This window comes from Heptranchias perlo, chromosome 8 (assembly GCF_035084215.1).
Source record: "Heptranchias perlo isolate sHepPer1 chromosome 8, sHepPer1.hap1, whole genome shotgun sequence".
Classification (NCBI taxonomy): Eukaryota; Metazoa; Chordata; class Chondrichthyes; order Hexanchiformes; family Hexanchidae; genus Heptranchias; species Heptranchias perlo.
This window is the reverse complement of record NC_090332.1, coordinates 45,827,476-45,842,583: the sequence shown is the minus strand read 5'-3', so window position 1 is coordinate 45,842,583 and position 15,108 is coordinate 45,827,476. Positions and strand designations below refer to the sequence as shown.

The 15,108-nt window shown below is 39.9% G+C and overlaps 1 protein-coding gene across 4 annotated transcripts in view; it reads left to right on the top strand.

The window, feature by feature from the left end:
• pus10 (pseudouridine synthase 10) overlaps positions 1-15,108 on the top strand; it is a 74,503-nt gene that overhangs the window by 40,018 nt on the left and 19,377 nt on the right. For all 4 annotated transcript variants that reach the window (XM_067989057.1, XM_067989059.1, XM_067989058.1 and 1 more), the window contains 5 exons: positions 5,070-5,181; positions 5,621-5,682; positions 10,216-10,261; positions 12,095-12,159; positions 14,007-14,092. In XM_067989057.1, the coding sequence (XP_067845158.1) occupies positions 5,070-5,181; positions 5,621-5,682; positions 10,216-10,261; positions 12,095-12,159; positions 14,007-14,092 (371 nt within the window). The remainder of the gene's footprint in view (positions 1-5,069; positions 5,182-5,620; positions 5,683-10,215; positions 10,262-12,094; positions 12,160-14,006; positions 14,093-15,108) is intronic.

The following is a 15,108-nucleotide window of genomic DNA, read 5'->3' as shown; positions in this document are numbered from 1 at the left end:
CATTTAAAAAGTAACCTTATGAGATGACATTTGAGTATTTTTAAGCTGAAAGTAACATGACTAGGAGTGTAGTCAGAACAAAGTTTTGCAAATGGCCCTGGATTTAATGAGTCATAGTTCAATATTTCTTTTTATAAGTCTAAAAATGAAGAAGTAAAACCTCAAACTGCCCTTTCTAGCTCTAGCTGCTGTTTTCAGACAGTAACTAGTTATTAACATGGAAATGGCTGTTGCCACTCCGTTAAGACTGGTGAAGTGAATGGATGCAGTTTTGATTTTTTTTTCATTCACAAATGCTAGTTCAGGTGTTCAGAACACTGAGAATCAGCAGTGTGTGATGAAGAAATTCACAAATTAAATGGGATTCTTTGGACAAGCATTCCAAAAAAACCCTCTTAATTAACTGTGTGCATATAAGTTACCGTGGGGAAGGGGCAAGGGAGGAAGGAACAACCTTGAACAAAATGTTTATTATTCGATACAAAAGGCTAGATCATCATTAATTTGAATTCAGCCGTGATTTAGGGGCATAATCTTAGAATAAGGGGCTGCTCTTTCAAAACTGAGATGAGGAGAAACTTCTTCACTCAGAGGGTGGTAGGTCTGTGGAATTTGCTGCCCCAGGAAGCTGTGGAAGCTACATCATTAGATAAATTTAAAACAGAAATAGACAGTTTCCTAGAAGTAAAGGGAATTAGGGGTTATGGGGAGCGGGCAGGAAATTGGACATGAAGCTGAGTTCGGATCGGTCAATGCCCTGTGGGTGGCGGAGAGGGCCCAGGGGCTATGTGGCCGGGTCCTGCTCCGACTTCTTGTGTTCTTTAGATTTGTGGTTGGGATCAGATCAGCCATGATCTTATTGAATGGCGGAGCAGGCTCGAGGGGCCGATTGGCCTACTCCTGCTCCAATTTCTTATGTTCTTATGTTCTTATACAACAAAGGGTGGGTTCTGCAAATCTGCACAAAACACACTGGATAGTAACTACTTCCAACTAAAATAAAAGAGGGTTCCCAGATAGCTTCATAACAATTGGAATCTATTTTTCAATGATATTCGCAGGTAGGATTTTTTTTAAATTTTAATTTGTGTATTTTCAATTATGTTATTTGCTCCATTTGAAATTTTGATTAAACACTGATAAGTGAGCTGCTCCCCCAAGGTGTGTGTGAACATGATTGGTGTGTTCTCTCTGTCTCTCTCTGTCCTTCTATTTTCTGACGCCCCCCCGCCAGCCCCCTCGGCGCGCCTCTCTCTCTCTCGGCCCGCCCCTTTACCTCTCTCTCTCTCTCTCTCTCTCTCTCTCTCTCTCTCTCTCTCTCTCTCTCTCTCCTCGCCCGTCCCCCCATTCCTTTCTCTCACTCCTCCCCCACCTTGCACGCGCACTATTTGTCCCCACTTTTCTTCCTCCTACTTTTTCCCCCCCCCCCACCCCCCCCCATTGCTAACATCTCATGTGCTTGATGTCCCCTGTGCCTCATTCCAGCTGTGATGAAATGAGATTGGCAGTCAACATATAGCTACTGTATGGAGTAGCATGGTGGACCCATCGATATGTGAACCTAGGAATGCGTTGTCCCTGGAGCCTGACAGTACCTGAACCATGCTCTGATAGCAGATAGAAGTAGTGTGTGACATTTGGAAAATTCCAATAACTTGTAGCTTTGTCCTGTCTTCTATTCCAAGAAAGTAAATCTCAGCTATGACCCAGAAACGTTTTATAAATACATAGAGCAAGAGGATAACTAAGGAAAGAATAGGGCCTATTAGAGACCAGAAAGGCAACCTATGTGTGGAGGCGGAAGATGTGAGTATGGTTCTTAATGGATATTTTGCGTCTGTCTTCACAAAAGAGGGGGTCGATGCAGAGATTGTAGTTAAGGAGGAGGAGTGTGAAATATTGGATGGGATAAACATAATAAGAGAGGGAATATTAAGAGGTTTAGCATCTTTGGAAGTAGATAAATTATCAGGCCCGGATGATATGCATCCCAGGCTGTTAGGAGAAGCAAGGGAGGAAATAGCGGAGGTTCTGACCATCATTTTCCGATCCTCCCTGGCTACAGGTGTGGTGCCGGAGGTTTGGAGGACTGCTAACGCTTTACCGTTGTTTGAAAAGGGAGAAAAAGATAGACCGAGTAATTATAGGCCAGTTAGTCTAATCTCGGTGATGGGCAAATTATTGGAATCGATTCTGAGGGACAGCATAAATCGTCTTTTAGAAAAGCAGGGTTAATCAAGGACAGTCAGCATGGATTTGTTAATGGAAGGTCGTGTCTGACTAACTTGATTGAATTTTTTGAGACAGTAACATATTTGATGTAGTGTAAATGGATTTTAGCAAGGCTTTTGACAAGGTCCCACATGGCAGACTGGTCAAAAAAATAAAAGCCCATAGGAAAGTGGCAAGTTGGATCCAAAATTGACTCAGTGGCAGGAAGCAAAGGGTTAAGGTTGACGGGTGTTTTTGCAACTGGAAGGCTGTTTCCAGTGGGTTCCGCAAGGCTCAGTACTAGGTCCCTTGCTTTTTGTGGTATATATTAATGATTTGGACTTGAATGTGGGAGGCTTGATCAAGAAGTTTGCAGATAATACAGAAATTAATCATGGAGTTGATAGTGAGGAGGAAAGCTGTAGACTGCAGGAAGATATCAATGAACTGGTCAGGTGGGCAGAAAGTGGCAAATGGAATTCAATCCAGAAGTGTGAGGTAATGCATCTGGGGAGGGCAAACAAGACAAGGGAGTACACAATAAATGGGAGGATACTGAGAGATGTAGAGGAATGCAGGGACCTTGGAGTGCATGTCCACAGATCCTTGAAGGTTGCAGGATAGGTAGATAAGGTGGTTAAAAAGGCATATGGGATATTTTCCTTTATTAGCTGAGGTATAGAACATAAGAGCAGGGAGGTTATGCTTGAATTGTATAAAACATTGGTTCGGCCACAGCTTGAGTACTGCGTACAGTTCTGGTCACCACATTACAGGAAAGATGGATTGCATAAGAGAGGGTACAGAGGAGATTTACGAGGATGTTGCCATGGCTGGAGAATTTTAGCTATGAGAAAAGATTGGATAGCCTGGGATTGTTTTCTTTGGAACAAAGGAGGCTGAGGGGATATTTAATTGAGGTATTTAAATTATGACTGGAGTGGATAGGGAGGACCTATTTCCCTTAGCGGAAGGGTCAGTGACCAGGGGGCATAGATTTAAAGTAATTGGTAAAAGGATTAGAAGGGAGCTGAGGAGAAATTTTTTCATCCAGAGGGTGGTGTGGGTCTGGAACTCTGCCTGAAAGGGTGGTAGAGGCAGAAACCATCAACTCATTTTAAAAAGTATTTGGATGTGCACTTGAAGTGCTGTAACCCACAGGGCTGCGGACCAAATGCTGGAAAGTGGGATTAAGCTGGATAGCTCTTTTTCATCCGACAAAGACACGATGGGCTGAATGGCTTCCTTCTCTTCCGTAACTTTCTATGATTTTTGTGGGGCTTTTCTAAGGAAATGGAGAATCAAGCTGACTAAAAAAGAAGCAAGGAATTACATGGCAATGAATCATCAAGGGAGAAAATGTGGAACAAGTAAAGGTTATTCAGTTCATGAAGCCCATTTGCTCTGACACTTTTGTACTGGTACTCATTCAGTTTTGATTGTGTCCATACACCAACTTCCTGCACTTTATATTACTAAATCCGTCTCTTATCCCAACCCAGAATTATAGAACCATGAGAATACTGGACTGATGATTCTGCTGCTAGGGTAAAGGAGCCAGATTTAGTTATGTAAAGAATACTGGTCTTCCAGGATCTGAACTAAACGAGTGCCAGTGTAAAATTCTTTCTACAGTTTATTTATAGTTTGCCCTACTGCAGACTGTACGTGTTGCATTTACTCTCTCCAGAAAACATCCAGCAAAGTTTCTCCCCTAAAGTATTGAGCAAAACTCCAGAACGCCTGTCAAATCTTGCATCATATATTCGATGTCCATTACTAGTTGACTTCCTTGGCATCACATTTCCAAAGACACTTTTAACTTTATAATCCTCAATTCTGTTCATAACCAGAAATGCGTCTAGCTTTGTTTAAACTCCTTAACTGTCGCAATGTTAACTGCTTTACCGTGTGTCTGTCACCTATCCATTTTTTGCAAGATGTGAAGGAGAGGGGAGAGGATTCTTTCGAATCTCGAAGCTTGTTTGAATAATTTGTATTTGTATAATAACCAATTCTCACTCAGCATTTTAAAACATTTCCTCTTCACCTTTTGTCCAATGAAAATAAATATCATAGTCAGTGAGAGCAATGCTTGCATGTTTCAGTGTCTGAACCCTGAGATTACAGCTTTTGGTTCCCTTTTAGTTATCTATATTTTTTTGTGAAATGTAAAACCAAAATATTCATTTGAGCAATTATGTTGCTTTGCATATCTGGTGTGAGGTGTGAGAAGAGTTTGTGGGAATGATTTTATTTTTTGAAATAGCACCTTGTAGTTTGGATGACACTTAGAACTTTCTGATGAATGTGCATTAGAGTGCTTTATTGTTTAATATGTATTGCTTTTCATTGTGATCGTTGAGTTGAGACTATTACAAGACTTTAACACTTATCAAGAGGTTTGGATAACTGTGGACTACTCTTGTGATTTATATACAGAATCCTGAGTGTGTTACTGTTGTAACACAATCCCAGCCCTTCATTCTCTATAATTTGCAATGTTAGACGTTGAGGATTCTGGGTTGAAATAGAGCATTACCCACCTCCTTGGTAATGGGGTATAATCTGAAGACCATACTGACTTTGTATGATGTAACTGGGTGAACCATGCAAAGCCTGGCTGATCTGATTATAGCGTCAGGTTCGAGCGTAAGTTCTTGCCTTAAGGCATTTGTACAGCTTCCTTTGTGATCACATTTGATGGTACTGTTCTTACTGCAGCTGAAGCCATGAGAACCTAGTTTTCCAAACTCTCATACTATTCTGATCATTTCAAAGTTCCTCCATATAATTGAGCACTAATTAAGATAAGGCTTGGATGAAATTTTCAAGCATTATATTCTCTTATTTGGCAGACAACAAGGAAGTTCCCTTACAAAGGATAATATTTTACAACTTAAGGAAGTCTACAAGTGGATAACTCATCCTCTGCTTTCTGAGGAACTGGGTGTTCCCGTAGATGGAAAGGTATGACATTTTCTCAGGAATTTCACTATGATCTTTGGCAATGTTTATATTTTTCATACAGTTATGGTTTCAAAGTTTAATATGTTAGAATGTGAAAATGTTTTGAAATATACTACAAAAATAGATTCATAGAATATTTGTACTTTTAACTACAGGAATACTAAATTTGATTGGCTTGCTAAGGACTAAAATGTTATTAACCTATGAGAATATTTGAGAATTATCTATATTTTGAAGGGAAATAAGTATTAAAAAAAACTCACTACTATTTTCAATTATATTCTTTTAAGTTTAAAAAATAAACTGGCTTTATTTTATTTTTGAAAAATAATTTAAATGGTTACTGTTCTGAAACGGTCAGACTAAGGCTCTGGCCAGACCATAAAGATTGCCGTATTAATTTATTTACTAAAGGACAAACTGTCTTTTTCAACACTAGAGTTTATTTGAAGTGAGTGTGGTCTTCTCTCACCCTGAAACAGATGGGGATTGCCACTTTCTGTAAGTTGCTGTATTTATCATTTCCCTGCTTGTTGAACACTAATATACTTTTGTAGGTTATTTATATAATGACCCACTTAAGTGAGAATTTGCTGCTGCCATTAAGAAATTTATGTGAGAATAATTGAAGCTTCCTTGTATTATGAGTACTATATCAAGTTTCTGGAGTGCCTGAAAGGACTCTTGACTTTCACCGTGCTTTTTTTTGTTGCATTGTATCAGTTTTTGTTCCTGACAAAAAGAAAATCTTTAAGATGATATGCAATAAAGGATGTGTTTTCAGCGTAGAAGTGTCCTATGTGAAATGTGTTTGGGCAGTCTCAGTCCAGATGCGCGTGGTCACAAGTCCACATCATAAAACTTCATACTTGAACAGAAGTTGGCACAAAATTGCTTTGAGGTTGGGCAGAGTAAAAGAAGCTTTGCTCTGTATTTAACCCACTGGATGCTGACACTGGGCATCTAAACCAGAAAAGCATCCATTCTCCATTACTGATACCTCACCTTGATAATTAAATAAATCTCTTATCAGTGTTATTAAGGCTATAGTAACGTTCACTGCTGTTTTTTTTACAAAATGTATTGTTATTAGCGTAGTCATGAAAATCATAAGACCATCAATAGTGTAACTCTAGTCCCTCTATTACAGTTAACCCCATCTCATTACTTCTAATGGTGTAAATTCATAATCTACACCTCGTTAGAAGTTGGCTGGAATTCCTGGTGTATAAATTGGTAACTATTCTAACACTTACGTTCTGCAATGCAAACTGAAATGCTGTCTTTGTAAAGTATGCAGCCTAAAAAACTGTTTAAAATTGTGCAAGTAAGAACTATTTTCGATGTCCCCCAAAATGAACTTTTTATTTTCCAGCAAATTTAAAAACTTGCTTTAATAGTTTGTAATGCTATAGGAAATTTTAAGTTGAAAACTAACACCTTAATTAATCTTGCAGATGAATACTTTATATAGGTGTCAAACAAAGACTACACTGCAGAAAAAGATGACTGATGCAACAAGCAATAATATGACCTATATATTTATAAAATATAGGTGTAAATTATTTTTTTTACATGCCTTGTGGCAGCTGGTGGAAATTGTTCTGAAATTTGCTGTTGATGGTACTTAAATCCATTTGAGATTAGGCTCTTGCCAATGTAGAGAACATGTAACTGCATTCTACGTTGTCAGTAGTGTTATCAGAATTAGGACCAGATTCATCTTTTAAGATTAATACACGAGCAAGATTGCAATGTACTGTTAAAGTACTGGCACTTATGTAAAGACTTCTCAAAGTAAATTTTTATCTTTCAAACCTTCCTTTCTTCCCTCTTCTGTAGCAGCTCCCCAAATAATCATAAAATGATAGAATGATTCAGCAAAGAAGGAGGCCATATGGCACATCGTGCCTGTGCCGACTCTTTGAACGAGCTATCCAATTAGTTCCACTCCCCTGCTCTTTCCCCATAGCCCTGCTAATTTTTTCACTTCAAGTATTTATCCAATTCCCTTTTTAAAGTTATTATTGAATCTGCTTCCACCACCCTATCAGACAGTGCATTCCAGATCACTACAACTTGCTCCGTAAAAATATGTTTCCTCGTGTTGCCTCTGATTCTTTTGCCAATTACCTTAATTCTGTGTCCTCTGGTCACTGACCCTTCCTCTGGAAACCGTTTCTCCTTATTTACTCTTATCAAAACCCTTCATGATTTTGAACACCTCTATCAAATCACCCCTCAACCTTCTTTGGTCTAAGGGGGAACAGCCCCAGATTCTCTCGTCTGTATATGTAACTGAAGTTCCTCATCCCTAGTACCATTCTAGTAAATCTCTTCTGCACCCTCGCTAAGGCCTTGACATCCTTCCTAAAGTGTGGTGCCCAGAATTGGACACAATACTCTAGCTGGACCCTTACCATTGTTTTATAAAGGTTTAGCATAACTTCCTTGCCTTGTACTCTATGCCTCTATTTATAAAGCCAAGGATTCCGTATTCCTTTTTAATAGCCTTCTCAACTTGTCCTTGCCACCTTCAAAGACTTGTGGACGTTCACCCCCAGGTCACTGTGTTCCTGCACTCCCTTTAAAATTGTACCATATTGCTCCCTACAGAAATGAATCACTTCACACTTCTTTGCGTTAAATTGTATCTGCCATGTGTCTGCTCATTTCATCAGTTTATGTGTTTCTGACTTATTGACTGCTGGAATCCATGCTTATTAGGGGTAGAACGGATGTACCTGACTTTAAACTTGATTTGTTTTCCTCCCTCTCCTGATAAAAATAGAGCACCCAAGGCTAGTATCAAGTCAAGAACAAACCTCACCGATTCAAAATAGTCATTTTTTTTCAATGTCAGATGAAGTCAGGTGTGCTGCTTCCAAAGGGAGCTTAACATTACCACTTGAGCAGGGGTGGACAGCCAGAGTATCCTGAGCTGCGTGCAGTTCTTATGTGACTGAAGTGTGCCTCTTCAGTCATTATGCTTGGCATCATTTTGGTTTCTGTATCGTCCAGCTTGAAAGTGCCCAATCACACGCACTGTTACAATTTTTATTTTTGTAACAGCCTCTCTCCCCATTGTCAATTGTGATTTTGCCACTTGCAACCTGCAGAATAGTTTATAACCTGCTTCAGCAGCAGGGAGCCTGGTAGTTTACGTCCCCCAAACCTTGGGAAGCATAACAGAAGAAATGGAGTGGTGGGGGGAGAATCACACTGCCCTGACTTGTGATCCTCCCCAGGACATTGGAAACATTACCGCTAATAGAATGGTTTTAACAGTGCATGAGTTTCTTCATGATCCATTCAAATGAGCCATTTACCTGTCACACTCTTCTCAAGTGCACCCACATACCATTCATAGTTCCTTGGAGTTCCAATTGGGCATGACATGCCTCCTCTTTAGTGTGTGAAAAGGTAGTAAACAAGCCTAGTCAGTGTGGTGATGTGACTGAGGGTTAATTAATACTAACAGCAATTTCTATAATATGCAGCATCATCCTGTTTACTAAATGCAGAAATATGAGTGTGTGTGTCTGAGGGATTAATCGCACATTGCAGCTTTTGCCCTTGTGTTTAAGTGTTGAGGGCTGGTTTTGTTTCCTCCATCGTAGGTAAGACTAACTACTCTCCCAACAGGCCAGATCCACGAGGCTTTTTACCTTTCATGTCACGCAGTGATTTGCTGCTAAATCTGCAAAGCCAAAGTTGAGGGAGAGAAATATTCTACATGGAGCATACTGCTTAACATTTGTGACTTTGTCGGTGAACAATTTGTTTTGCCTTTTGAGCTATGAAAGTTTGGACACACCTGCACCAGAGCCATGTTACTTTTTATTCTATACAATAGTGATGCCTTGCTGAAGTAAAAATAAGGTGTTGGGGATCTGTTATAGCACTAATTGCACAGTGCACAGCTTCTCATTACCAATGTTGTCCACTCTAAACTGAAAGTTATACAAGCTAACTTAAAGTGGTGAGTTATGTTGAAGAATGGGAAATAATCTCACAGCTCAGCTACTGTGATTTTGTTAGATTTCCCTTAATCCTGGTATTTGTTACTGATCTAGGGCCTCAACAGGTTACAACTCCTTCAGAACAACAAAAAACAAGCATGAATAAGCTGCAGCAGTTATTGGTATGAGTGAAAGCACATACTCGTAACGCTAGATAAAGCTAAGCATTTCCCTAAATATAGTCTGCCGGCTGTTCTGTGTTTCACTACTGTAAATAACTGTGGGAAAGGAAGTGAGTGACCCATGGTACTTTTAAAATCTATATAATGACTTACAACACAGGTCCCACAATCCAGTTGGGCCCATACTAATTGAAAACTTGAATTAGTTGAGATAGAGAGAATAAAACTGGAAAATCAAAGTACGTCCTGTCTTTTATAATTTAGAGTTCTGCTGACCTCAAACATTTGAGATTGTGTGACTAGAACTTAGTGTTTTTAAATATATTGTTACTTCATGTATTGTAGAGGGAAAAAATACTTAAGCTTTACAGCTGTGATTGTTAGATTTTGCTTAATTCTGGTATTTGTTACTAATCTGTGTCAGCTTTGGTTCAATGGATAGTATTCTCACCTCTGAGTCAGAAGGTTGTGGGTTCAAGTTCCACTCCAGGGACTTGAGCACAAAATCTAGGCTGATACTCCAGTGCAGTACTGAGGGAGTGCTGCACTGCCGGAGGTGCCGTCTTTCGGATAAGAAGTTAAATCGAGTCCCCGTTTGCGCTCTCAGGTGGATGTAAAAATCCCATGGCACTATTTCGAAGAAGAGCTGGGGAATTCTCCCTGGTATCCTGGCCAACATTTATCCCTCAGCCAACACCACTAAAACAGATTATCTGGTCATTATCACATTGCTGTTTGTGGGAGCTTGATGTGCGCAAATTGGCTGCCGGGTTTCCTACATTACAACAGTGAGTACGCTTCAAAAAAGTACCTCATTGGCTGTAAAGTGCTCTGGGATGTCCTGAGGTCGTGAAAGGTGCTTTATAAATGCAAGTCTTTCTTTAATCTAGGGCCAGAGTATGTCGCGACTGCTTTAGACCAACAAAAAACAAGCAGGTAATTTTTTATGCCATTTTTGATGGTTAGCCTAAATTAATTGTACAGTTTTATTTTAGTTATACCTCTGTGTTGACAGCATCCTAGTAGTTTAGCAGTAATAGTGCTGGTTTCACAAGCAGTCTTTGCACTAACTCTGATTCATTTCTTCTGGATTTGGCTGGAAAACCTTCATAAAAAGTGATCATTCAGTTCTGGTAAAGGGGAATACACCTGATAGTCATACCATCTCCAATTAGTTCATCAGGAAGGCACATTGCAAGCAGTTGAGGTTATGTATATGGCCTTGCCTGCCCTGCTTGCTCTTCTGGAGGAAGGAAAATTGTAAATGAAGATAAATTTAGGTTTTTTTTGGTCGATGGCCAATATTCAAAAAGACTTTCTATACAATGATGCAAGTTCAAATAGAATCTAGATTTACTCTTTGAATGTCTGTGTGCATCCCATCTTGGAATTTGGAATTGAAGTGATTGTCTTTTTGTTTGGCATAAATGAAGCCATGTTCCGATGAGCATTTACTAACTCTGCAGCCATGGTAGCAAATCTCAAGATGATTTGAGAGGGAGAAAGAAAAAAGCATGAATGTGGGATCTCTGCAATAATACACAGTACTAGAAATGCAAATTATGTCAACCAGCATCTGAAAGAAAAAGGCGAGTTAATGTTTCAGGTAGGACCCCATCCTTAGGAGTTGCATGAGGCCAGTGGAATGAGAAGACGGCTGAAAGTGTAGAGGGAGTTTGGTCTGAGCTGAAATTTGGCATTAAACTGTAGTTGGCTTGAATCTACTTCATTTTTTGGGTTTCTGAGCGATTTTAGTCAATTTATTTGTTGTGGGAGTTTCTGGAAATTATGGTTATCTAGGATAAACGAGTATAAGAAGTTGCTCCAAGTAGATTCATTTTAGCTCAGAGTAACTGAGCCTGAGAAACAGTTGGGGACATTCTGCATTCTATGGGAGCAGGAAGGATTTTCAGAGTGCACATTACAGAAGGTGGTCACCCACAGCTAGAGATCGTTTGGGAGATGAGTGGCCATCTTGGTGCAGTGGGGGGAGGAGGACTCAGGTAGTGGCAGTGCAGGAAATTCCTGGGGCTCAAGTTGTTTCATAGGCATATAGTCCTGGAACTTAATTTGGTTATGGTCATTGTTTCCCAAAAATAGATAAAGAAAAAGAGGAGCCCAAGGCAAAGTTGTTGGATTGGGAAATAGCCATTTTCAGTGGTATGAAAGTGGACGTAGTCCAAATTAATTGGTTGGAAAAAATAGATCTAACAGTGGACCAGCAGTGGGGGATACTTAATTACAAGATGGATAGGTACAAGTTAAATACCTTCCGACCGGGAATTAAGGGGTGGGGAGAGAAGGGGAGAGGGCCAAGGGTAGCGGGAGGGAGATGGAGAGGCAAGTGGGGGGATATTAAAATGAACCTAACCCCAACTTCTTTGCCTTTGAACTTTCTGTTATATCAAATATATAAATATATTTGTGTGAATTGTACACAGTCAAATAGAAAATTTAGTTGGTTTTATGTCTACGTTATGGTGCATGCATCCTCACTGTACATGAACTGTGTTGCCTGTTGCCTGAAGGCTGTAGTGGAACCTTCTGTAATGCAGCCCGTGAGAGCAGCCACAGTGATTCTTTGAAAATCCCAGCAAGGTATTTCTCTGGATTAGAGAGTAAATGTGAATTAGACCTGATTGCTAAGTCATGTGACTTGTTAGCAATGTTGTGCTGTATAGTGAATGTGTGATGTAATTCATCTCACCACATCCTGTACACTTACCTACGGTTCTGAGAACCAATTAGAACGGATGTTTCTCTTTTCAGTCAGTATTCACTAGAATGGCAGTGGTGAAAGCTTTGGAGAAGATAAAGGATGGTGACTTCCTTCAGTGAGTGCCGACCAGTTTTTTTTTCCCCCAAACTACATGAAAATTTATTTTATCCATTTCTCAGTAGAAGGACAGTTTCTATGCAAAATTGAGATGTAAAGATAAATTTATGATGTGCATTGAGTGATGAAGGTAATGAACACATATTCTGAGGAAAACCCCAAAGACAGGGAAAAATACATGCGTAAATGCAAAAAATTTGAGTGCTGTAGAAATGGCATTGATGTAAAATGTAAATTTGGAATATCAGATCAATGGAGTAGGTTACAGGGCTTTAATATAATGAAGGACCAGATGTCAAAAGTACAAAAGTGAAGCTCAAATATAAGGTCATCAAAATCTCAACAGTAGACTTTTACATGTATTACGACCCGCCTTCCACTGTACACCTGAAGGACTGTTGGTAAAGGTTGGTGTGCTGTCGGACTGTTTGTCCGACGACCCGTTTTGGATGAGCTGCAGTTTCCTCCAGCTAAACATTGGTAAGACCAAAGGCATCATCTTTGGACCGTGCCACAAAGTACATTCCCTTGCCACTGATGATTTCATCCCTCTCCTTGGCAACTGTCTCGAGCTAAACCAACAGTTCGCAACCTCGGCATACTGTTCAACCCCGAGCTAAGTTTCCGACCCCATGTCTTCTCCATCACAAGGACCGCCTACTTCCACCCACCTTCGCCCCTGCCTCAGGACGTCTGCTGCTGAAAGCCTCATGCATACCTTTGTCACCTCTGGACTCGAATATTCCAATGCTCTCCCATCCTCCACCCACCATAAACCGACTCATCCAAAATACTGCTGCCCTTATTCCATGCCATACCAAGTCCTGCTCACTCATACCCCTATCATCTCTGCTTCTGGACCCCCAGTATCTCAAATTTAAAATTCTTATCCTTGAGTTTAAATCCTTTTGTGGCCTCACTCCTCCCTACATCTCTGTAACTTCCTCCAGCCCTACAACCCCCATGCCCCTCGAACTCGTCATTCCTCTGACACTGGCCTCCTGTACATTCCCCCCCTCCCTTCATCCCACCTTGGTGGCCATGCCTTCAGCCACCTAAGCTGCACACTCTGAAATTCTCTCCCTAAACCCTTCTGCCTCTCCACTTCCCTCTCCTTGTTTTAAAGCCCTCCTTATAACGCAGCTCTTCTATTTAATCTTTTGGTCACCCTTCCTAATATCGCCTCCATTGGCTTGGTGTTTTTTTTTTGTTCCCTTGCTGTTCAGAATGCTAACATTCTAAGGAATGGTCAGATGGACATTCACACTCTTGGTGACCCATAATTTAAATTCTGGATATCAGTCGTAGAACTGTGTACAGATGCCAAACAGAGACCAGGGAGGAAGGAAGGAAAATCATGTGGAACTCTCACATTTACCAGCTGGTTATGGAGCAATGCTAGCAGAGATGAGTACTGGCTCCCCCCCCCCCCTTCCCCACAACAACTAACTCAAAATGAGACTGAACAGGGAAGAGGAGAAAATAAGAAAAAAAAACAATTGCATTTTTGAAGATCAGAGATCGTAAAGAAGTTTTCAGTATCGAGATTGAAACTGTGATCACAGAGATAGAAGTAAATTTGAGCTTGATTTCATAAAATGAACATCCTTAAATAATTTTGGAATGTGAGTTATTTGCACAGAATCACTCGTACAGATTTAAATGTGCACAAAACTGGGTTATTATATAACCTGGCATGCAATAATTTCATGGGATGGATTGTATGTGCAATGATTCTTGAAATTGTTTTGAAAAGTAGCTTACGGAGGTGGATTGTAATATAATGTAGATTTAATGGAATATTGACCTGAAATCTCAGATTCATTGTGTTTTGATCTTTGACAGGCAGTTTCCTTATCAGGTCGAACCACCTAAAGGCTCCTGTATTGTTCAGGAAATTCAATGCACTCACAATCCAGTCTATGTGGCAGGTAAGACAAATTTCTTTTGTTAGGGACTTCCTTGAAGACCTTGCATTGCAGCAATTATTTCTTGAACTCCCTTTCCTCCTGTAATCTGTAAATCATTGGTTTTAAATATTGAGGACATTAGATGTCTGCTTCTTAGAACAGTACTCTTAGCCACTTTTGCCGCAAAATTTAGCTTTAGGACATTGGAGGAACAGAATCTTTTAATCGGTGTTAAAGCTTTCCCTAGACCAGACATTGTATCTATTAAATAAGATGCCATTGCAAAAAATACAGACGAGACAGGTTCAGCAAACCCTTATATGAAACATGGCTATTTGTAACCAATTTTAAGCATTTTAATTTTGCACCCATATAAATAGTTCAGACAGATGGTATTACAGCAAGAAATGTGCTTTCTGTTTTTGTCCTGTTGTTTTACACCTACAGGTATAACCTTTACCTGTGTTACACTATTTAACACAGTTTTACAACTTGAGAACCTTTGTACCTTCACATAGCAGATTTGAAATCCATGTAAAATTAGTACCAACTCATTAAGGAACGATTTGAATCCAACTCAATTTTGGTGAAATAAAAGGGATTAAAAAGGGATCTTGCTCAGGTGGATCGGAGTCAAAGATTGGCAGTCAAAACAGTAATTGAACAATGGGAGGCCTTCAAGGAGGAGTTGGTTCAGGTACAGAGTAGACACGTCGTTATGAGGGAGAAATGAAGGGCATCCAAAGCTAGAGTCTCTGGGTGACTAAAGATATAGATATTAAAATGAAACAGAAAAAGGAGGCTTATGACAAATGTAAGGTTCATAATACAGTAGAGAACCAGGCTGAATATAGACAGTACAGAGGAGATCTAAAAAAGGGAATAAGAGGGGCAAAGAGAGAGTATGAGAATAGATTAGCAGCTAACATAAAAGGGAACCCAAAAGTCTTTTATAAACATATAAATAGTGAAAGGGTAGTCAAAGGAAGGATGGGACCGATTAGGGTCAAAAAAGGAGATCTTCTTATGGAGGCAGA